The 25,096-nt window shown below is 38.0% G+C and overlaps 1 protein-coding gene and 1 long non-coding RNA gene across 3 annotated transcripts in view; one reads left to right on the forward strand and one right to left on the reverse strand.

The window, feature by feature from the left end:
* WDR19 (WD repeat domain 19) overlaps positions 1-25,096 on the reverse strand; it is a 47,139-nt gene that overhangs the window by 21,950 nt on the left and 93 nt on the right. For both annotated transcript variants that reach the window (XM_055797218.1, XM_055797217.1), the window contains exons 2-23: positions 23,598-23,689; positions 23,449-23,514; positions 21,348-21,473; positions 18,508-18,623; positions 17,822-17,937; positions 16,459-16,539; positions 12,817-12,929; positions 11,343-11,516; positions 10,098-10,168; positions 9,279-9,451; positions 9,066-9,180; positions 8,225-8,331; positions 7,706-7,828; positions 6,151-6,300; positions 5,460-5,607; positions 4,650-4,854; positions 3,921-4,080; positions 3,180-3,290; positions 2,799-2,908; positions 1,656-1,713; positions 618-764; positions 424-506 (exon numbers count right to left, since the gene is read on the reverse strand). In XM_055797218.1, coding sequence (XP_055653193.1) covers positions 424-506; positions 618-764; positions 1,656-1,713; positions 2,799-2,908; positions 3,180-3,290; positions 3,921-4,080; positions 4,650-4,854; positions 5,460-5,607; positions 6,151-6,300; positions 7,706-7,828; positions 8,225-8,331; positions 9,066-9,180; positions 9,279-9,451; positions 10,098-10,168; positions 11,343-11,516; positions 12,817-12,929; positions 16,459-16,539; positions 17,822-17,937; positions 18,508-18,623; positions 21,348-21,473; positions 23,449-23,514; positions 23,598-23,689 — 2,645 coding nt within the window. The remainder of the gene's footprint in view (positions 1-423; positions 507-617; positions 765-1,655; positions 1,714-2,798; positions 2,909-3,179; positions 3,291-3,920; positions 4,081-4,649; positions 4,855-5,459; positions 5,608-6,150; positions 6,301-7,705; positions 7,829-8,224; positions 8,332-9,065; positions 9,181-9,278; positions 9,452-10,097; positions 10,169-11,342; positions 11,517-12,816; positions 12,930-16,458; positions 16,540-17,821; positions 17,938-18,507; positions 18,624-21,347; positions 21,474-23,448; positions 23,515-23,597; positions 23,690-25,096) is intronic.
* Positions 4,053-25,091, forward strand: LOC114013806 (uncharacterized). Its single transcript, XR_003557014.2, has 3 exons — positions 4,053-4,089; positions 23,325-23,452; positions 24,336-25,091. It is a non-coding gene; the product is annotated as an uncharacterized LOC114013806 (long non-coding RNA).

Here is a 25,096-nt window from a genome sequence, read left to right on the forward strand (position 1 = left end):
CTTTGACTACTCATGATACAGACTCCACTTGAATGAACAACTTCGAATCGCTTCCAACTGAATATTCAGTCTCAGCTATGTATTTGATAACTGAAGAAATGTAATGATCTAAACAGTAACTACACAAATAAAATTACCAAATTCAGTGCATGCATACACACACACACACAAAGTACTCAAAACTGCAGGTAGCTTTAAATATAAAAAAAAAAAAAAAAGGAAAACTACCTCCCATTTACAGTAAAACTATAAAACAACAAGCTTCTGAGAGAACACTGTTCTTCGTTAAGCTTGGGAGAGGGAACAATAAAATCAATGAAACATAATTAATGAGATATTTGTGCTATTCAGAGAACCACTCCTTCCCGAAGAGCACTACAACAAGTCCCTGAAATGTAACACTTCCCTGAAAACTGTACTTACCAGTTTTTACACCGGATGTATACTGATGCCGCCTTGTCATAATATTGCCCTTTCTCATACAGCTGAGCAGCTTCTGAAAATTGCTACAATATTGGAAATCATTAAAATATAATTTCTAAATTAGTATTACAAATAAGTAAATAGCCTAATGAATTCACGTATTCAGCCTTAGCTTTATTCACTCTTTTGAATACCTTCATACTCTCCAGAATAGCGCCACAGTCTCTTTTTAGTAACCTGCTGGGATGTTTGATGGCTTGGTTTACCCCTCGACGGATATCTCCCATTCGAATGGACATTTGAGCCACTCCAGCGAGGCAAGCTTCATCATGTTCCTGGTGCTGGAAATCAAATGGAAAGCAGTAACTGCACATTATACGTTAGAAATATCAGGTCACAAAAGCCACAGTAACCAAGCACTGAAACAAATTAACAAAACATTATACAGACTTAATAAAATCAATTTTTGCCTCAAAATTCTTGCCCAGCTGCAGCTGACACTTACTTGGAACTCAGCTTAGTCTTCTTCTTAAGCTTTGTCTTTAAATTTTTTACATTTTACTTACAAGATCTGTCCAGACCAAGCATACGTGAGAAGAATCTGTTTTACAGACAGCTCAGTACTACTCTCCTCTTTCCTCCAAATCCAACAGTAGAGAAAAAAAAATTACAAGCAGAATATTTCCTTTATTTATTTTTTAATAAAGGTGGTAAGGCCACCAGTATTTCATAAAGCCAAATGGCTTGACTTCAGGAAATGTTGCTATTTCCCCTATTATCATTTAATTTTGCAAATATGAGGGGAAATAATGCCAGAATAAGGGAGGATCTACTGAACATGACGTTTATTTTCTAACACAATCTTTGCTTGTCTTTATACAGATAACAATTCAGTAAAGAATGGAAGGAATAATTAGGACTTTTGCTATAATAATGAAAATCCTAGCAATATTCTCTCTGATATTTGCACATCTATTGTGAAACTGCTCATAGTATAACAGTCTAAGACTAGTTATGCCATGTTAATACAATGGTAATACTGCTTTATTACCTACAGAAAGCATCGTTCTGTATATTAAAAATAAGAGAAGTGCAAAGGCTACTCTCCCAAAAGCAACAGTCATATAGATTTAGAGCTGAATAAAAAAATCTGAATTCAAATGAGTCTGAAACATGATAACTTAATATGCAGTAGGATAGTACAAATGCTATCATTACTAAAAAGGAATTACCTTATTGTTTCCAGTGATTCCCTTCTCATAATGTGCCAAAGCGTTAACATAATCACCCCTAAAAGAAAATTGGAAGTTATATGGAAGAGTATTTTTAATAGGAGGAGATAGCTGCCTTCCTACCACACAGATTATGCATGTTTCTGTCTTGCTTTAGATATAATGACTCCATACATGGATGTGAAGTATGCAGAAGATGGACAGTTACACTGTATGTCGGCACTTCTGTGCACCTCACCAAGCTGTTAGTCAAGGAGGCAGTCCATCTCAATTCCATTATACTGAGACCAATAAATGTCCCTTGAAAGACAGACAAAGAATCTAACTGCACAATACACCTCAATACTCTCCTATCTACTTCCACATTTTTCTGAAAGATAAGGAAATGAACCACCTAAAATGATTCAGAATTTTTGCAACATAAAAACAAAGGGCATTTTTTCCCCTTAAGTACATTCAGAACTCAAGTTACAGATGGTTGCACTGCTTCAACTGCCGCCGTCCCTTCCTTTCTGTGACCAAGTGTCCTCTTTCAGTGCCAGGGGCACTGCCAGGGGGAAGGATCTGTCTAAAAACTCTATTAATAGATAAGTGGTTTTCAACTTGGATTAGACATTAAACAGAGCTGGTTTCACCTGGGAAGCATCAGCTACAAAACAGACATTAAAATCATGTCAAATGGTTAATACCTTCTCCTCTTAGGGGCTGGCAGCCTTGGAATTTGACACTCCTCTACCTAAAAATATGTAAGAAAATGAAGGCTACTGGGTAGTTAAGGAAAGACAAGCAAAAGGCAAGGCTTCTGTCCAATGCAAGAAGTGTTAATAGTATAATTTTTTTTCCCAAGCACTTGCCTACAACAAAATATTTATTTAGTAGATGATATTATTGTATAGTGGACCTACCAGTTGCAAAGTACTCAGATAAACTGAAATTAATCAAAAGTAAGTATTATTCACTAACACATGCCTCTAGCATGAAATATTCCTTACAAAACTATTCTTCCTCATACTAGAGCTGAAGGACCTCACAGAATCCTCTCTCAGCAATGCAGTCAGCTGAAGCGTATCAATTCTGTGTTCTTCTGGTTAGCATGAGTACTGGTTTAATATTCTCATACTGCAACTTTACAGGAGAACTTACGTGAACTCAAGCTGCATTGCATATTCCTTTGATATAAAAGGGATTTGGTCTGGGGCCAAACGCTTAGCCAGCTGAAGTGCAGTGTCCCAGTGCTGCAAGTCTTTTCGCATCTATTAACAAAGAACACTAATGTTTTCTAATGCAAATATTAAATTCTGAATTCTTATACAAACTTTATATTATTCTAAATACAAATACAGAGCTAGTATTCTAGAAAGGTTCAGACAATTTGAGAGGCATCCATTCTAAAAGAATGTCTATCAGTCACACAATGGCAATAACAAAACCATAGAAGGGCAGAATTATCAGAAGGTAAAATATTCCAACATTAAGGTGGTGATAAAAACAGCAGAGAAAAATTTACACATCTCAAATCAATACCTCAAGTGCAGCAATAGGACAGGAGGATGCTAGATATAAATCCTGAGCCAGATTAAAATCACTAGTAAACATGGCAAGATGTCCTGCTAAAAGGTTGTGGTCTTCTATTCCCTGTAAAAAAATGTAATAGGTGCAAAAGTAGTCCAAAAGGAAAAAAATACTGTAACAAGTAACATAATCTAGTAAGCACAGCAAAACAAAAACATCCCTACATTTTACAAACATGTCTATCGGATTCTCCAAATCAGAAAAAGCCCTCATTTTCTTATTGTAGCTCAAAGCTGCTACAGCTAACACTATCTAAACCGAGCAATTTGCAGAAGCATATTTTGAAAGGTACTACTTCATGCATAATTTTAGATGTATAATTGTAATCGGTTTGTTCTGGTTTGGTGGTTTTTTTAAGTAACAACAGCAGCCTTTAACATTTTCTCAAAATAACAAAGGAAGAAAGAGCCTCCAATACTTAAGTCATGAATATATTCTGCTGCTCTCGAACAAATGCAGAAAGGAATGTTGTGCTTTCCCATAGAGACTGCAACCACTTCAAGAGAAAACCAAGCAAGAGTTATATGGTTTGGACACTTTCTCCTCTAGAACTACTAACTTCCTTGAAGACAATTCATCTTCTATTTAAAAAAACAGACAAACAAAAACCCCACAAAAAATAAAGAATTCAGCAATTTTTAAAGAAGATTTGAGTCACTGCATTTCCTATTTTAAAAAGACTTTACATTTTACCTGTATTTGCTCTAATGACATCACCATCCCAGCATTACCAAATGTCCTATAAACACGTATTGCAAAATCCACCTCCATATGATGTAAGCAAGCTTTGGCCAGCTCATTCCAACCAGACTGGTCATTCAGAAGTCTGCACACCTCCCACGCTTCAGAAAACCTACAGAAGGTAAAATGCATTTTAAAATATTTTAATTTTAGGCATTTGTCATACCAAAAATTCCCTGTCAGCATTTTTTTCCCCAATAGCACGGTAAAGTAAAACATAAAAAGCATTTCCTTCTAAGCCATGGAGAGAGTGACACATCAGGAAGAAAGGAGAAATACAAATATGTAACTTAACAGTTCTGTTTCTCCTGTTCCTACACAATTTTCAGGAAAACATCTGCTTTCCCTGCTCTGGCATTCTTTCCATTATACTGATTTTGCATTGCTTCATTACAGTGGGAGGGGAGTATGCAAGTACCCGCTCCAGCCAGTTTTTGAAGAGCCACTGTCACAGAAATCTGAATCGGTCTTGAAAAAAATTACTTTAGCTTTTACTTGACAGTGGAAAAACAAATAAAGCACCACTGGGTCACTTATTTTGCTTGGTCTGCATAGACAGCTACATGGACTCAGGGATCAATCTAATTTATCAATATTCAGCAAGACATTTTTAAATCACTGTACTGAGGTATAAGCACATAAGAAAACAATTTACACAATATAATTAAAACATAGATGTACCTTTTCAACATTAAAGTCTGAGTAAGCATTTGCGTCAGCTCATTAGGTCCAAAGTCTTTCAAATTGCCAAGGAAACTGTGAGTGCTCAGATAGATATTGTTTGTTTTCCCACTCTGAGTCTGACAAGTTAATTCTCCATTATACAACAACAAAGGTTTATGGGAAAAGGGAACTTCTGTGCCACCTGCCAAAATAATCTTTGATCCTAGATTCAAAGATAAGAAAGAAAAGAAAACATCATTTAAAAAATCCCTACATGGTAAAAAGTGTAGCAAGCAGGCACAGATGAAATAATGTAGATTTGCAGGGTATAAATTCCAGGTCTCTAATCCTGGTCGTTACCATCTAATGTACAGCACATATTTTTCAGTAAAGTAAATATACATAATTAGATCTTCTAATCAGTAAGGTCACTTTCCAAATGTTTGTAGGTAAACTTCTTCATGTTCTCTGTTGCAAATAAAAAAATTGCTATTATGACAATTTTGGTTAACAGTGGAAGTTTTGTCACCCTGATCCTAAGACTTTCTCATGAACATTTCAAAATACAACTGAAGCACAATGTGTAAATGTCAGACAAAGACTGTAATAGCAAGAAGCTTAGGGACTTAAGACCAAATTGATTTGTTGGAGCTTTACAGAGAAACCTGCACATCAACTGGTTTTCTATTCCAGTTGCACTTCAAAATTTCTGTCTACTATTTATTTTTATATGCAGTTATGAAAATATTTAAGACAAATGAAGAACCTGAACATGTTTTACTTTATTAACTAGAACAGTGAGTAAATTTGTAAAAGCATTTACAGTACCTTGAATGGCGCCCTTATGAAAAACATAAGTGTACACTTTATCATCATCAAAGGCAACAAAAACACCTTTATCCATTGGCCAGTTTTCCCACAGGATTCCTTTAATTGTTGGGGAGAAGTCTGGAATCTCATATAATCTATCATTTACCTACAAATAATGCAAAAGTAAAATTACTAGCAAGTGACTAAGGAGACAAACTAAATATTCATCCTGGTTAAGATGAAAAGTAAAAAAAGAATATAGTGCAAAAATACAAGAATTGTGTTAAGAAAAACTCTTCTTATAAGCAGTGACTGAATAACATTAATAGTTTAACTCAGAGGGGAAGTAAATGGAGAAAACGCATGTTATATGAATGTTATTTGCTTTTCTTAGAAAAAAGGTATGGGGACAGGCAGTGAAACCGGCAGTGCTTGTTAATGGGCTAAAATACCTGTATTTGGATACAAAAGACATACATTTCTGAAAATTACTGATCAGGAATTTAGTATAATGAATTTGCCTTGATCTCATATGACAGATTTTATTTCTTTACATTACCATTGAGTAATCTTTAAGCCTCCTTAGCAATCTCTTCTACCAGCAAACACATTGGAGTGACAAAACCTTCCTCATTCTCTATTAAAAACACTATACAGTTGAAATGCCTGCTTGTAAATGTAATTGCATGGGTATCCCACACTAACTTACTGGACAATAGACAAAGCCATCACTTTTATCATCTATGAAAGCTAATCTGGTTCCACTGGGATCTGGAAAAATTTTTCTCACACTGACAGGATGCCGATACTCATTCACGTATTGCCAGTCTTCAATGTAGAAATAATGAATAACTCCAGCCTAATGAGAAATAACAGGAAAAATAATGACATCAGTAAGTGGCAAGTAGATAATTAACTTTGTTGCAGTTTCGCTCATCTTAGAGCGCTGAGCATGAAGAGTGTTTAAAGAAAAATACTTCCAGGTGTTTTTTTGCTTCCTTCTTCAGTTCCTATCTCAACCCACAGGTTTTATCTTTTTCTGATTCTCCTTCTTATTCTACTGGGGCAGGGCAGTGAGTTGCCACCTGGGGTTAAACCAGGACAGCAAGACAGGATAACTTGAGGCTTTTTGCTGGGTGGGGAAAGGAGTTAGGCAATTGAGGGGTGTTCTGTTGTTTTTGTTGTTTATCTCACTCTGCTTTGTGAAGACAAGCTGTATTTACCATGCAGTTCTCTGAACAGGGGAAATGCCTGCCTCACTGCTGAGAGAAGCTTAACATTCAAACAAAGCTGAAAAATTTGCCTCCAAGGAAGAACTACACATTCCTAAGAACAGATGTACCTAATCTGGGGGAGAAAAGCAACCAAACTGATTTGTGATTAACATTATATTTCAGTGTTGCACAAAGAACACTGAAAGTAAAAGATGGCTTTTGAAGTCAATTGCAAAATCTGCACATATCAAATTGATCAGTTCTGAATTTAGTACCTCAAATTTATCAGTACCAGTTTAGGTACTGAGGAGGTGGGAAAGCCCTCAGCTGGTGCAAAACCACTCGTTATTAAGCCACTGATAACACCAGGGATAGCAATGCTGCCTTTTCTTTTGAAGGTCAATACATCAGTCTGTGTCACAATACTACAATGCCAAATGTGCCTTGTATTCCCAGTGCCAGAAAATACTAGAAGGAAAGAAACTACCCCTCATGCATAGAAAAAACTCTGGAAAAACCCATAATCATGTTCAAATCCTTCTTCAGTGTCCTACTAATTCCTATCTGTGTTGAAACACCTAAAAATTCTCTTTGGGAAAGGCTTCAGTGTAAATCAAGACTTCCATTTATGCTATCACACTTGCTTATGCTAGTACCTTTTTGACTACATCTATTACACTGCCACCTAAATCAACAAATTTGCAAGGCAATTGCTATGTTTTTTCTTGTACCTGGCAGACAGTTTGATTGCCAACCCTCTCACTAATGCAACAGAATTAAATTCTGCCATTAAAATCAGTGTTTTACAACAAACACTAGTAAAAGCAAAACTTAACCTTCCCACCAATGCATCTCGTACAAATGAAGCAGTTAAAGGAAGCTGGATGTAATTTTGACTGTATTTCATAAAGATCTTGCATAGAACCACTTGTATAGATCCACTGTAAACTTCTCAGAAGCACAATTTTTTTGCTAAAAGTACGAGTAATAATCCAAATAATTCAGATAGAAATATATACCATCTAAAAAGATTACAGAAGTAATACTCACATCTGTACCATATATGAGGAAGTCACTAGTTAAAGCATGGCACAAAATTCGGTATTTATCATCATCTGCTGGGAAAAGTCGAGTTTCTCGTTCTTCCTGAGCATCCAAACCTTCGCTTTCTATCTAAATATAAAGAATAGAATGAACTGAAAGACTCCACTGTTACAATGAGGTATTGTAATTTTGCCTGTATTAAACCGCAAGGAAATGAGATGAAAACAAACTTGCATGTGCATCTGCTTCTGTGATTCCCACAGAGACTTTTTAAAATAAAATTTGTTAAACAGTCCACAAGAAAACACATTTTCTTCACCTGTTCTAGACTAGACTGTATTTCTAAAGTCTACAGGAACTCAGCTTTATATTTTCATTAGCCATCAAAAAAAATTTAAAGAATTTTAAATTTTTATCTCCATTAACTGAAGATTACTCCATTTTCTCTCATTTTTAAAATTACATTAACTTGTTCAGCTTAGATCAACTCATTAGTTCAGCACTCCAAATCACCAGAGCTCTTACCATATGCAACTGGACTTTACCCTCAAAGAGAGCAGCAGCATAATCGGAATTAAGATGCATACTTGCTACTGTCCCCAGGTACTCCACATCTTTAAGCTTTTTTACATCTAAAGAATTCAAACAGAAAAGAAAAAGTAAAAATATTTTGATTTTGTATAGGTCTTCATTTATCATCATCGAAATTTGCAGCTGATTAACTAGATGTAAAAAACTCACAACTAAGCAGAGAGGGGACAAGTTACATGTAAAGAGACATTCTTCTTGGCAGTCAGAGAACTAGTTAGAAAGTACAAGAGAAACTCTTTTCCTATGCAGCTCTGACTAGTACTCTCACAGTTTTGATCAATTTATTATTAGTCAAAAGAGGTGATGCTTAGAGAGACATGAAAGCTTTAAAGCCACTGTCAAAAATTTGGACATAGCATAACCAGTCCTACCTTACCCCAAGCAAATGACGCGACTATCTACCAAACTGACAATTTAAACCCTCTGATCATATAGTCCCTAGGTACTTTGCCAAATTTAGTATTTAAAGACACAGTCAGGTTACATCTCAAAAGCCTAAAAATCCTTCATTGCTTAACAACGTGATCTGAAAAAAACCAACAAAGAAACATTCTACATTTTGTTACTAATACCTTGAACCTGAATTTTTAGTGTTTACAATGCCTTGAAATAACTGCTTCAGACTGTACATCATCACGCAGCCCTAGCAGGACCATATGGCAATTCAAGTTGTTACTGTACAATGTGGTATGTCCAGAACTGCTAAACACAATACTGAACTTGTAAAACAAGACACAATGATGCAGTATTTTAAGAGAACTAAATTTCTGCTTACTATTCTCTCCAAGTGCATAAAACCAAGCCCGATTGTTCATTCCTACAGCCAAATGATAAACACCAATAGCAACAAAACTGGGCTCTACTTCAACAGAGACTGTGACTGGTAGCTCCTGTAAGAAAAAAAAACAAAATAAAACAATTTTTATCCGCTATTAATACTTACTTTACTTATATGTAAATGAAGTTTAAAAGGAAGAGGTTATCATACTCTCTCCACACGATTGGCTATAGTAACTTCAAGAAGAGAAGTGAGGTATGCAATCCGTGTACTGCAAGCATCTCCAAGGATTGGAAGCTTTGTCAAGAAAACATGGAGGGATCCTCTTTGTGTAGATACTGCCAACAGCTGTCCATCATCTGTCCAAGCCAGCTGATCTACACCTAAACATTCACAAGTTTTGACAAAAAAAAAAAAAAAAATCCTTTCTTTAACTACTGGAACCAAAAAACAATTATTTTTCTCTCAAACCAAACAATTTACTAATTCAGCATCTTCCTAACAGCAAAGACCTGACAACAACCGAAGTATTCACAGACACTACAAGACGACATAATTGTGGTAATTCACAATATAAGAACATAGTCTTGTAACAATGTTATGAAAGCACAGGCATAAATCCTGTAAACCAGGATGAGAACAGATTAAGTATCCTGTGTCAGTATAGGAGAAGCTGACAAGCACAAAAAACCCGCCAAAAAAACCCCACAGAAAGAAGCAGAAACTAGTCAAGTGTATTATTTTAGTAATCTGAACATACTGTATCAGAGAGTCAAAAAAACAAAACACTAACTGATCAAATATTCTGAGAGCTGTACTTCTCTATATTTTGAACAGATAAAATATGTTCCCATTTTGCTATGGGTAACCTAATAAATACAACTTGGAGAAGAAGGAATTCATGATAAATTCTGTACTCACACAGTTTTCCCAAGAACAGTACTTTCACTCATGTAAAAGAGTCACCATCAAAATTCTGGTTTACTTAATTTGTAAAAATGTCTATCCTCATAGAGACTGTTAACATACCTTTGTTTTCATCATCCAAGTTTATTATGGCATACATTTCTCTCAGGTCTGACAGATCATGGATTTTAATGCTGAAACAAAAGTAAACAGTCATTCTCACCAACATAAATCTCAGTCGTAAACTGGAAGAAACCCAACCCAGTTGAGACAGCCTAATGGAGCAAAAAATAGAGTGCAAATACAAAATGCCTTCCGTTTCCTAAAGAGCAACACACACTGTTACTCATTACTCGAAATAGTTTATCACTACCACTGTACTAAAATATTTGTTCAGAGAACTAAAATTTGAGGAAAAGGCACAAATCCAATTCAAAAGAATTCAGGGGTGGCGAACAAACACGGTAATTCCCTTTTGACCTGTTACAGTACAGGTTAGGTTAAAAACACACTGCTGATGGACAAACACTGCTTGAAACACAGATGCAAAAAACCAGCTTTCAATCCTGCTTCACATAAAAAGGGACAGAATGAGAGTTTACTTGTGCTGTCACATTACTCAATATATGCTAAAGAACCCCTTAAAGAAATAATACTTCTTCTACAATAGCTGAAGTCCTTGAAGTTGCACCGTGTTTGCTCATAGTTATACAACTCTTGATGTGCAAGTGTCATAAATCAACAGTCTGTAAGGTCATAAACCGAACTGAGAACAGACAGAACAGTCTGAGCCCTACCATCACTCAGCTCCTTCACTGAAGAGTTCAGATATCACAGAATCAGGGAGTAGCAGATGAGGAGCTGAACAAGGTATTCTACCATACGCACAACATATTTTTGAAAAACTCTAGACTCATTAACTCTTTTTTTTTTTCTTAACTGTTTTCATACTTACACTTTTTTTTAGATTGCAGGTAAGACCAGACACCAGGGAGGAGAATATCAGCATACTCAGTACAGCTTTAAATTAATTACTCTATTGCTAAGCAGACTGTTATGTCCAATCAATACATCATAGTAAAGAAATCTGGACATTTTTGTAGCCAAGTAACATAATAGAAAATGCATCAAAAGGAATAATCTATACTTTAAGTTTAAATTATTTTTTTGTTTACAATTTATTACAGTAAAGTTATTTACAATTGCAGAGATTTTGGCCAAAATTAGCTTCTCCTAACCTTACAAAGGCAGAGAGGCAGTTATACAGAGTAATTCATCTCACCTTCTCTGCACTGACTTGGCCACCTAGTTTTAAAGCCCAACAGCTACAGTTATATTCCATTCTTTATGTATAAAACTACCACTTACCAATTGTCTCCACATGACGCAGCTTTGTTTAATGACTGTGATATAGCAATGCTGCTTAGATTATCCTTATGATTATGAGCTTGAAAGATTTCTTGACCTATCTCACGAATGTGTGTAGAAATGACTACAAAACACCCTCTTGAGAAACCAATCATAATGTAGCCATCACCATACCTGTTACAAAAAAACCCAACAATTAAGAAGAGATCTCTTTACGCAATATGCAAAATACATTTTCTTCCAAACTACTGGGGTAACTGTCAATGTCTCCCTTTAATAGGAAAAATAATCAAATTATGGGAATTTATATATATAACGTACAACAACACATAAAAACAGATTTTAGGGAAAAGCAACCAAAGATTCTTAAAAGGAGAAAACCATGCTTGTGCTCAGAGTTCACTCATAAGTTGTCTTTACTCTCTCTTCTACATTCTATAATGCCACTTTACTTTCAGCAAGCTGCATACATGGCAGTGATGCCAGGAGAAAAACCTCTGGTATCTTCATTGGAATAAGCATGCCAGAGGATGGAAACTTCCATTTCAAGGTTCTGGCTGACTTGGTCCCACCAAAGCTATGCTAAAAATAATGATGCCAGTCACTGTGCCCTTAAGGCATACTACTGCAAACACAACGGAAGTACCAAACCTACAATATGTATTTGTGAATAGATAGTTTGTTTACTTTTCATAGTGTCAAGTAGAAATAATGAGGTTAAGGCAGAAATAGTTACAGTGTGTAAGGATGCATTCAAACTGATTTCATCAGCTTAGTTGCAAAAAAAAAAATCATTGCAAGGGAAAGACCCCAGGTATACTGTGGCCAACGTGTCCAACATGAGGCCATACATTAAGAAGCATATAGCTGAAGGTTTTCTTATACAGCTGTAGTGTAAAGCAACAAATGTCAATTTCACATAGACTGAACAGGCATTAGAAGACAATGTCATGATTCACAGATACAGAAACAGTACAGCTACTTTTTGGGTACACAGTTGAAACTTCTAGCTTGGGATTTCTTCAAAGGAACATTACCAACTGGATTACATAGCAGGGATGCTACAAGTACTTTGCACAATTTTGTAAACCAATAAACTAGTTGAAGTATCCTTCACCTAGCTCCACTCCTAGCTCTTTCATCAGTTACTCATCCAAAGAAAACAACCTACAAACCCCCCCAGTTTAATCTACTGTTAGGACAGCAACAGTATTAGTATTTTAAAGCCGAGCATACCAACAGCAGCTGTATTTGAAAATACTGATTTTATTGCCATTGGATTGTCATGTAAAACAACTATGAAATGTAGACTTCTTTGTGTTTGGAAAAGAACTATTAAAAAGGCTACAAGACAGCCAAGAAAAATCCAGTGTAAACAAGGGATGTGCGATTTAATTTCCAGCATTTATCAGAACTACTGGGAAAACCTTCAGCTTGTTAATACCAGAACGCTTCATTAACAAAGTTTGCTCACCATCTGTAGGTTACAATATTGCCATAAGGCTGCTGAAATTTCAGATCAATCGGGTTATCAGGATCATTCAAATTAAAAAGAAAGAGAGTCTTCTTGCCGACCACTACACTCACCTGTCAAGGAATGAAAAGAAAAATCAACTTGATAAGAATGGCATCACTTGAAAATAAGGCCCTACATCTTCACTTAAAGATGAGATTTAGAACTTTCAATAATCCTTAAGAATCCCACAGAACTGAATTCTGAATCTTTACCAACAGTGGAAGAGATTTTTAGGATATTCCCCTTGTGAATCAGTGGTTCACAGATCTAAATGCAAGCCCAGCAGAACATACATCTCATATTCAAGGCTTTTCCCTACAGAAGCATTAAGTCAGTTCTGTGTCCCCAGAGGAAAAGGCAGCAGATCACACAGAGTTATCCTGTTGGGACTACTCTCACTTGAACTACCATGTCTTTTTTGATCCACAGAATTTTTATCTGGGAGGTTGAAGGGAAGTCTACCACAACGTTGTTATCTCAAGTAACTTGCTGACATTTCAAAGACAGAAAGACAATTCTGGAAGAAACACACTGTTCAGTTTATATTAAACATACAACATTTACAGTTTGGTATTGGTCCAGATGAGGGCATTTTATTTGATGAATCCCATAGAGATGTTGGACCTCATAGGAGAAGACAGGCTGAACTCTGGGGTTTTTTTAAAGATTACTTTTGTTACTAGAGTGTGTGTTATTGTCAGGCAAGGGTAAAACACTCATTTTAGAAAAAGCAAGGAGGAAGCAGCTCGTTTCATCTTATTCTCTGACAAAGATACATTGCAGGGCTATTTACAAATTTATTTTACGTTGCCTTCTGTTCCAGCTCTCCTTGTCTAAAAAGAAGAAAAATCCTAAAATAAGAGCTAGAAGAATGAAATACAAAGCTGGTATTTTCAAACCAAGAAAAAAAAGCCTATATTGACCTAAAAATCCATTAATCCAGAATTACAAACTCAAATTCCGTGCTCTAATTTCTGAAGTTACCACAAATATATAAAGTTTGTTTTCTGACTTTTAGAAGTGGTTGCTTATAACACCATTGCAGCTTAATCACAAAGTATCTAAGAAACACTATTTCTTAAACTCTTCTAAGAAATTACAGGAATTATTTTATGTTGCAGGCAAGATGTTAACTCTAGTACTACTTATTTTGATCCATGTTGCAGGGTCCTTTTCCCCCAATGTCGTAAGTAACAGCCTGGAAGTGACTGTTATCAAGCCAAGTCCCACCCCCCCCCCAACAACAGACACTTAAGACAATAAATGCTATGAGGTTTAGAGCTGCTGACAGACTATCCAAGCACAAACATTATGAACTACAGAATTACAAAATGTTCCCTAACATTTTACAGTGAACTTGAGAGCTGTAGTAAAAAAACCCCTAAGCCTAGGCTATCACATGCCCCAGGAAGCAGTAGAAGAAATCAAGGCTGAAGTCCTCAGTTCCAGCATTTTCAAAATGGCTGTTAATTAAATTTCCCTAGAAAGCAGAAAACATTTCACTCCATGCAGACAGGCAAAAAGCTCCTAGAAGTCTTTGCCAATGTAAACATGGGGAAAAACACTTCTCGACACCTATACTTCATAGATTAAATCTGACTGTGAGAATTTAATTATGCTGTAAAAGCGTATAGATCTGGACAAATTCTAACACAGTACCACCTTTCCATCCATGGATTTTCTATGTCTTATCTTGGTATTTCACTGCTGATTGTTTAATAATATGCTCTCCTAATAATTATCATTACCCCACTTTTCTGTACTTCACCATTGACCGATCTGATGGACTTCAATTAACTCAAGAAAAGACAATGAAGACAATGAAACCGTAGCCATTTGGAGAGAGACAGGATAATGCTCACACCAGAAGACTGATACCAGGGCTTCCAGTCTCAGTGATGCTGAGGTTTGCTAAGATCATAGAATCATCGTAAAATGGTTTGGGTTGGAAGGGACCTTGAAGATCATCTAGTCTCCCCCCCAGCCCCCGCTATGGGCAGGGACACCTTCCACTAGACCATGCTGCCCAAAGCCCCATCCAGCCTGGCCTTAAACACTGCCAGGGATGGGGCATCCACAACTTCTCTGGCAACCTGTTCCAGTGTCTCACCATCCTCACAGTAAAGAGTTTCTTCCTAAAACCTAAGCTAAATCCACCCTCTTTTAGTTTAAAAACATTACCCCTTGTCCTATTCACTACAGGCCCTACTAAAAAGTCTGTCCCCATCTTTCTTAAAAGCCCCCTTTTAGGTACTGGGAAGCCCCAATAAGGACTCTCCTTGGAGTCCTCTCTTCTCCAGGCTGAACAACCCCAACTCTCTCAGCCTGTCTTCACAGGAGAGGTGCTCCAGCCCTCTGACCACTCTTGGCGGCCCTTGTCCGGACTCGCTTCAACAGGTCCAAGTCCTTTTATGTTGGGGGCTCCAGAGCTGAACACAGTACTGCAGGTGGGGTCTCACAGGAGCGCAGTAGAGGGGGAGATTCACCTCCAACCTGCTGGCTACACTTCTTTTGATACAGCCCAGGATTCACTTGGCTTTCTAGACTGCAAGTGCACACTGTCGGGCCATGCTGAGCTTTTCATCCATCAGCACCCCCAGGTCTCTCTCCTCAGGGCTGCTCTCTATCCATTCTCCGCCCAGCCTTTATCGATACTGGGGGCTGCCCCGACTCAGGTGCAGGACCTTGCACTTGGTCTTGTTGAACTTCATCAGGTTCACATGGGCCCACCTCTCAAGCCTGCAAGGTCCGTCTGGATGACATCCCTTCCCTCCAGCATGTTGACTGTACCACACAGCTTGGCACTGTCAGCAAACTTGCTGAGGGTGCACTTCATCCCACTGCCCATGTCCATGTTAATTCCTTATCCACCAAGTAGTCCACCCATCAAATCCATGTCTCTCCAGTTTAGAGACAAGGATGTTGTGCAGGACCATGTCAAAAGCTTTGCACGAGACAAGGTAGATGATGTCAGTTGTTCTTCCCTCATCCATCAACACTTGTAACCCCGTCAATAGAAGGCCACCAAATTTGTCAGGCACAATCTGCCCTCAGTGAAGCCGTGTTGGCTGTCACCAATCACCTCCTTATTTTCCACATGCCTTAGCATACTTTTCAGGAGGATCTGTTCCATGATCTTGCTGGGCACCAAGGTGAGACAAGATGAAAACCTAGAGAGCAGTTATCTGTTCCCGAAACAGACTGATGAAAACTTGCCCTCTGAAAGGTCGTCTCTTCAATTTTGACAATCCCGCTCCACTTCCATCTGCCACATTGCATATACTATTCTGTATTTATATTGTATGTATTTCTTTAACTATCTGCACATACTTCCATGTATTACGTTAACTACCATTGCAAAACTGCTCTGTTATCTGTTATATTGCTAACCACTGGACTTTCAATTAACACATCTTCAATGAAAAAAGAATATGGCTTTACTTTAAAGAAAAGTTTTGGAAAAGGAAAAAAAAAAACCCTTCAACACCAAATTTTAAATCAAGAAGGAACAAACTGCTTCCTGGGCCCATACTGGTTGCCAGCAGAAACCCTGAAACCTCAGATTAACACTTTTTACAGTATTTTGTATTGACTTCTTACTGTGCTTTCCCTGGTCGATATTCTTTCATCAGTCTTCATAACTGAGAACTGCATATCACTGGGATCTGAGTTCACCGAGGTCTGCAAGAAAGAAGTTCAGATTAAGAAATCAACACTTAATGTAGCAAATACTGATGGTAAGTAATTGCATTATTCCTGCCCTGTACCTTTTAGTGTTAAGGATAGAGCTGTTAGTGCATGTAGTACCAAAACTGGAAAAAAAAAAAAAAAAAAGCTGGAGAAAACATGACCTCAGTTTGGATCATAATGACACGTTATCACGGAATATACTGAAAAAATATCTAGGAAACAGAAATACAAATCCAAAAAGAGAAGGAAAAATCAAAATGAGGAAGAAGACTTGCAAGCTGGTATTATACAGACTGAAGCAGTACAAGTAAGGTCACTCCAATGCAAATTCAAAGAAAGACAACCAAGATTAAGGCATGCAAGTTAAATATTTACAATGCATTTTAAAAAGGACATACCCAATCTGGTTTAGGTAGTGATAGCAATTAAGTTGCTTGTGTAGTCAATATGAGGTTACAAAACCTCATAAGGAAGCCTTGCTTAGGTCTGCTGTCTCAGCTACACTGCTTCCACTACCCAAGCCAACCAGTTTAAAGCACAGAAATAGCCTAATAAATTTATTAGCATAGTCTTATCCAATTGCGAACTTCAGACATGAAGATGGAAGCATATGAAATGAACTATGAAAGGTTTTTTCTTCAAAAATCTTGAGTGAAACACTGCTCATTAAAGTTAAAAAAGTGAATTATATTCATTTGCTCATTATGCAGCAACTGTTGTTGCTCGGAAGGATGGTGATGTATGTAAACAGACAGAATGCTTGATTACAAAATCCAACTGTACTTGGAGGAAGCATGGGAATCAGCCTCTCAACAACGCAGTGGAGGTCCGGCCTAGGAGTAATCCTTGTACATCAGAGGCAAGATCTTTGTTTAACTAATCTAAAGCAAGACCAACACTACAAGTACTTCCTGAAGACCTTATAAACAGTCATGTGAGAACTGTCCTGTGCTGCGACTGGGGAAGTCACCTAAGCTTGCACTCATAGGATCCTCTTCTAGCAGATATAGATCAGCATCAAGGATGAGAGAAGCACATTTTGGCAGGATCACAGGAGAATTGCAAAGAATCCATTATCATAAAATACACTGTATAACACAGAGGCGCAGATGTTTCGATATGCCTTCATCCTACATGAAGTTTCCCAAAGGCTCCTTATCCTTGAAAGCAGTGGGACTGAAAAGGCATAAGCTTACACAGGTCCCAGCTTTCTCAGAAACCAGGAGTATTATAATGTATGCCTTTAAAATCAAATGGGGGGTATAAATACTACCTGTCTTATAGTATCCCCTTCCTGATTGCTTATAGTAATCATTTTGTCTTCACCGCCTAGAGCCAAAAGGTTTTCAGTACTCCAACAACCGCAAGTAATCCGCTTAGTGTGCTTACCTGAAAAACAAAGAAACCCATACAACACAAATGAAGACAACAACAACAAAAAAATACAGGATGGAAACATGCTCTGTTTGATCAATCAAACACAGATTGTCAGAATGTGATACAAATTATCAGAGCAATTACAAATTCAAAAGTCTGTCTTTTTTTTTTGTTTTTTTTAAAGTCTTCTACTCCCAGATGAAAGTCTTTTCACCTTATAGGAACTTGAATAGCCCCTGTTCTTCCATTCTTTTCATCAAATTTCTGGGGCCTGTGCTATATCCTTAACCTTTCTGCCCAGAGGTACTCTGAGCAGGTAAGAAAATGGTCACTTAGTAAGAACAATCATTGCAAGAAAGATAACACAAGTTTCCCATGAGGCAGTATCAGGTATGTGTATATGTATTTTTAACCCACTATACTATAAAAATACTCTAGTAAGCACAACAAAACAGAAGGTGCAAGTTGAGTGTGAGCACATTTTTGACTTGCATGTTCATATATAGAACTAAAAAGGAATCTAAGTATATTAGCAAAATTCCACTTTCACATATGCAAGCTTAGTTTCAAACGATTGCATACCACGAACAGCAACCTTGCGAGAAGTCTGACGGTTATATATAAGTAAGTTTCCCTTTGTTGTTCCAACAGCAAGTAAAGTTCCAACTCGAGACCATAATAAGAAAGACATTGCATCCCTAAAACAAAGAAAAATTTTACTTTACTGTACAAAGATTCCTTTAACGTGCTTACATACAAAAACATTTTGCATATTTGTTTCGAAGTTCTATAAAATCAAACAGACCAAGCAGAATTTTTAAATAATGTTTTCTACAAGTACCAGAATTTTCTGGGCACAAAATAGCAGAAGTAATAACAACTTGTTTGAGGTAACGTAATAAGACTTATATAAATGGAAATGTGTCTGCAAATATCAACAGTCTTTGATGGAATCATGGGTAATTTGGCTAAATACACTGTTTTAAAAAACACTCAAAGATGCCACGAAGGTATGTGCAATTTTCCAGTCACTTTCTGCATCGTTTTTCTGCACTTCAATAATCCTATGAATTCAGCCAGCCCCAAGTGAATAGATCTAGTTCTAGTCAATGTAATAAGGAAGTTAGAAAGAGCCAATTTAATTTGACGTTTCAGATACAGCAAGACCTATTTTGGTGTGTATTTAAGGCTACACAGAAAAATATTATATATCATATTTTAAAAAAAAGCCTCTTAAGCGAAACAATTTTAATCAGAATTTTGTAACTAGTGCAGTTATTTCCATCAATACCCCTCTCATCTTTTTAAATTTTACTGTAAGCATGCAATAGTAATTTGAAACAAATTTCAGATATTGACACATGAAATTACCTCCAAGATATATTTGGTTTGCATGTGAGGGGGTTTGTTTATGCTTTTCTAATTTCAAAAAGAGAAGGATACCAGAAAAGCCTGGTCATCACACCGTTTATACGTCTTCGTGCTTATTCTCCTTAAGCAAGAACACTGTGACAAAAGAAGGATTAGGCACTTAAATTGATACATACTGTTCTAGTGAGACCTCCTCTAGTAAGTGATTTACCTCAGACATTAGAAAGAAAGATTATGAAGGAACTGCAATCACCACATCCTACTCCATTCTGCTAAATACCTTCTATGCTCTTTTTTGCTTGCATACTGGCAAGATACTCTTCCCCCCAAAATACTTGTTCACCCATGAAAAGGAGGTACAATCTGGTATATTCCTTCACACAATATAATGTGTATATATATCTTCATCAATGGCTTTGATTATATGAATAGCTATAGTTTAAAACTGACATATCATAAAATCCCAAACCCCTACTTCGGAAAAAAAATCTTTTTAAGGCCAAAATTGCTGTATTCCACCAGAAAAGAGAATTCTGAACAATAATCATTACCATATCTGTGGTAAAATGGCACACTGTTGATGTAATAACTAATAAGTAATGACAAAAAAGTAACGACTAAGAAATGACTGAGTCATCCACATTAAGCAAGATACCTATATAATGCCACATACAATTAATTACACAGAAGGAAGGAGTAATCACTTTAAATTTCTCATTGTATGTACAATCATTTGCTTGTTTTGAAACTGCTTTCCAACATGCGACTTAACATTCTATGAACAAACAATCTTTAAAATGTAACTTCATTAAATCATGTAAAGGTTAAGTCACTGTGTATTTTGTGCAAAGTGGCAATTCTTTTACTTTTTCAGGAGTGGAATAACTTGTATGGAAGTTATTTCTTAAGTTCTGCTTCAACATATACATATAGGATACCAGGCTGAAAACATACTGAAATATCCCATAATTGAATATCCAATATTCCAAATGAATTCTACAAAGCACAAGTGTACATGTTCATGGAAATATGGAATATTTTCCATATTCTAGACATGGAGTTTTCAACCTAAATTTGGAACAAACCACTCTCATAGAAACCAACATAACCCCCACCCCTCAATTTTTCCAGCTGAACTGAATTTTCTTAATTTAATGGATAAAACACTCCAATTTTGGTATCTCTGACTACTTAAAAGTAAAAACAAACATCGAAAAACCCCCAAAATATATACAAAGGAAATTTAGAGATGAAGGGTTAAATCAGAAGGAATGTTTGTCTTAAGTGACGTAAATAGCAACATCATCCAAAATTATCTATTTCTCTGCTCAGGTGAGTGCCCTACCAAACATGGGACAGATTCATTTCCACTTTCTTTCTCACAGACAGAACGTTTATGTAGAGCACAATAGTTTAGTGGAACAGATTCAAACAGGCTAAAAGTTTAATTGTTAAACCAAGCTTATTTGTTAACCCAAAAGTGGATTGTTATATGGGCCTCAGGAGAGTTTTAAGTCGGCGCCCAAATTCAGAAAGGTCGGGATGTGAACCTTAGAGTAGGATTGCCTTAGATATCTCTTCCCATCCTAAACCAGTCTGCTTTGTGAACAGCATTTAAGTCCCCTTATAAATCTAAGAGGAAAAAATCCTAGCACCGCTAAAATCACTTCCCTTACTTTTAAGCTACTTTCTATCTGTGTGAAATACTTTGGAGAAAACATAGCCAGTACAGATATACAAAAATTCACCCATCCTTGCTACTACCACACAGTGGAGACACTGAAGAGAAGCTCTCTGGAGACTTTGGCGGTGTTGACAATTTAAAAAGAAACAAAACCCCTACCAACCTGAAAACCACCACCACCACCAAACACTTCAAAACCAACAAATCGCACCAAGAAGGATTCAGCAACAAACTGTAGCATATTAGCTTAACTGTATATGTGCTATGAGGACTCCAGTAAAAAGATGATTGCAATATATCCTCCACATCAACAAACCATAGTGGTCCAAGCCTTCAAATACACAGTTTAAAAAAAAATAATTCTTACCTCATGCCACTGTCTACTTGGCTTGATTTGTTTGTGTTTGCATCCCACAGAAATATGGCACTAGATTTGTCTGTGATCATAGCTAAAGTATCTCCATCCTTATCCCAGTCCATAGCAACACAATTACTGAAGAAAAAGAAACAGCTTTCATTAATGATGTTAAAGTATGTTTGTAAGTGTACAGAAACTGCCAGAATTATTCAGTTGAAGTCCCTGTCCTTCCTTTTCCCTCCCAAGCAAATCCATGACAGATCGCACATTTATCTGTAAAGAGTACTGTTACAGCAACCGCACCTTTACTCAAACCTCATTGAATTGACAGAGGCTGAAAGGTCGGTCATAAAACCCAAGAGACTGGTACCTACATTCCATACTTGAAACACTGCCACCTTGATTTTCAAGAGACAGTGAAAATCCCTTGTAAAGGTCTATTTTATTAGAGGCTATTCAGTGTTGGGATTATTTTCCTCATAGTTCAACAAGCATAAAAACTTGGACAAGAAACCTATGCAGAAGCAGGAAAAACCTCCACTTGTAAATAGTTCCCAGAATGGACAGCAGACTTACCCACAAGTCCCTGGTGAATTGGAAACAGTGTTGTTTACAACCACATACTGGAGATTAAGAACCTCTGCCATCTGACACCACTCTTATTTCTAGATAACTAAATTGATAGTTTCAGGTTAAAAAGGTATCTCTGAATAATTTCATTACCACTCAAATGAAAGCTCCTAATGCAAGCAATTTCAAACACACCCTACTGAAACACACATTGCTGTGAACTAATTCAGAAAGCCTTGAATTTCCATTTCTCCTATCTTTCTTCTTAAGACTTTTATCAGTTTGCTCTGGAGAACAGGCATGGCTGGTTCTGAAAATACACCCATAACAGCCTATCAGAACATCAGAGGCAGGAATAACAAGGACAAAAAGAAAAAAATAGGGGAAAATGCAAATTACTAAGTAGTGAACAAAACAAATTCTATCAAAATAATGGTGAGAAGATTCTTATAACTAGTATAGCAGAGAATATTTGACATTCTGAACTCCATTCTTATATAAGGAGATGTCCAGCAGTTAGCAATTGCAGTTGGTTAACTGTTAACCAACAAATAAAGCAGCAAAGTTTGGCCTTAGGGCCGGAACCTCCATATAAGCATACTTGTTTCTGTTTGAACCGTGTATCACAAAAATTGAATTTTATTCTAATAGTAATAAAGATAATTTATTCTTCAATCACAGCAAAAGGTTGTAAGAATTCAAAAGAACTACCTAACCTAAGCAAAAGATTTGCTGGCAGGCCTCAAAAAGTCAGTACTATTCAAACTACCACAACCAGATGTTTATTTCAACAAGCCTTTAGGATATGTGGAGATTATACAAGTTTTTTTCTCCTCTTTGCCTTGCCATGAGATTTTACACCCGGTTTAGATGTATGTTTCCCTTTAAGTCACCTACGTCCACCAATAAGGTAGTGCTATCAGTGTCCATCGTAAGGCAGACTACCCCTCACACCACGCTCTCCAACCCACAGGACAGTAGAGGTCCCCCAGTCCAACACAAGCTCTTCTCAGAGTTTACCACTGATTCCACACAGCTTTCCTCAGTTTTGGCAGTTTGCTGGAGAGAAAGAGCATTTTTTATTCATTGTGCAAAATACAATGCAGAGTGAGCTGGGCCACGGATATCACAAAGCTGAAGACACTGACACAGCCAGCCCATGTTATGAATGGCCCCTAACCAGTACAGCAAGATGCAGTGGTCAGTAGGATACAAGGCAAGTCTGGTAAAGACAAGGATAATTGCATCTCTTGATTTGGTGCAAGGTGGCAACTACCATGAACTGCAAAAAATAATGAGAAGTGCTTTGGGTAGGAGAATGTATTTCTTTTTTTACTATTCTTGACAGCTTGCTGTGAGTTCAGCTTTTACTGCCTCTGATGATATACATGCTCATCAGTTTGTCTTCTCTTCCAGGTATGCTCACCAGAGACAACATCTCTTCCCACAAGTTCTCACATTGTTCAAGCACCTCACCAGAAGAGAAGCATTTTTAAAGGAAACAACAAAGAAAATAATTTAAACCCATCTTAGTACCTACCCTGGTAAGCTGATTTCATTTCTCTTCTGACCGTGACGATCAAAAATTTTCACAGCACGATCACCTCTAAAAAGATTAACATATAGAATAATTCCCTTTCTTCATCAGTGATTTCTATGGACAAATGCAATAAATATTCATAACCTTACCCTGTTACAGCAAGGAAATTTCCCAAAGTTTTCTGCCAAGCAAACTCCACAGGGGAACCAGCCCAAGCTTTTTCTAATAGACTGAACACTTGCTGGGAGACAAAAAAAAAAAAAAAAGTGGGAAATTACACATCTTAAAATTGTAAGCGTATAGCAACACTACAACTTCCTAACCATGTGGCAACTATGAGTACTGTGGAGGGAAAAAAACCAAACCCAAACACAACCTCTGGGTGATTCTAATGCGCCAGAGTACCCTAATTCCACACAAAAATCTTTTGGTTTGTACTGGAGAAATTGAAGTTTCTGGTGCTGGGTGTCTGCATTGACAACTCTGTGACTCTACCACAACTGCTGTTTTTTCTCTCAGAGAGTTACTGGAACAAAAAATACTGCATGAGACTCTCCCTTCATGTCTGAAGAGCAGAATGTTTAGTTCTCTTAAGTTTCATGCAAAAGTCTGAAAGCATCCTTTATGTATAAAACACAGAAGGCTCTAGATCTGCTTTTTTGAAGACATGACTATTTTGTTACTATGAATTGCTGGGTCTTAAAAGCTAATACCTCAAAGCAACTCAACTGTAAAAAGAAATCCTGACTTCTGACCAAGAAAGTTTCTCGGCTTCCTTTTCCTTTCACACTACCTGCACAGATTTTTCCATAACTTGGGTGTAAGGTAAAGCCCACAGTTTTGTTTCACAGCTTGCTAGCATACGTTTTTCCCTCCCACATCATCAGATAACCGCCAGCACCTGGTGCCCACCAAACACTGGGCACACTGACTCAAGCCTTTGCCAAAGGCTCCTATCCCTTCCTTGGGGTGAAGGCAAACCGAGGCGCTCTTCACAGTGAATCTGCATTTTACGCATAAGAAGTGTGAAAATACAAGCACCACAAGCACAAATGACACCTGACAGTCGTGTTTGAGTCTGAAAAAAATTTAATAAAATCTGTAATAAACCAACCACAAAGAAAATCATTGAGAACGCAGGCAGGCTCCAGCTCTTCGTGCTCTCGCCGAACAGCAACGCGCCCTAAGCCCCCCTAACGAGCCTGAGGGGAAACCCTCCCCCCGGCCCAGTCCCTCAAGCGCCGCCGGAGGATCCCTCGCACCCCTCCCCGCCGCCAGCGTTCGGGCGCGGCGGCACGGCGTGGGAGACCCGGTAACGGCGTCGGGCGACGCGGCGGCCCAGGCTACCGCCGCGGGAAGCAGCAGCCCGGCCGCAGCCCGAGACCCCGCGGCCCGCCCCCCGGAGGCAGCGGCAGGGCGGGCGGCAGAGCGGCCCCGGCTCCCCTGAGGAGGCCGTGCCCGCGGCCTCAGCCTCCCGCCGGCTGCTGGCCGGCTCCCGCCGCGCCCTCCCCTAGGCCGCCCTCCCCAGGCCCCGCTCGACGCCCCCGACCCGGACCGTGCAGCGCGGAACACCAGCCACAGCCCCGGCTGCCGCCCCGGGTCGAAGCTCCCCGGCGGTGCCCGCCCGCGCGTACGGCGGCCGACGGGA

Source organism: Falco peregrinus, chromosome 2, assembly GCF_023634155.1.
Source record: "Falco peregrinus isolate bFalPer1 chromosome 2, bFalPer1.pri, whole genome shotgun sequence".
Lineage (NCBI taxonomy): Eukaryota > Metazoa > Chordata > Aves > Falconiformes > Falconidae > Falco > Falco peregrinus.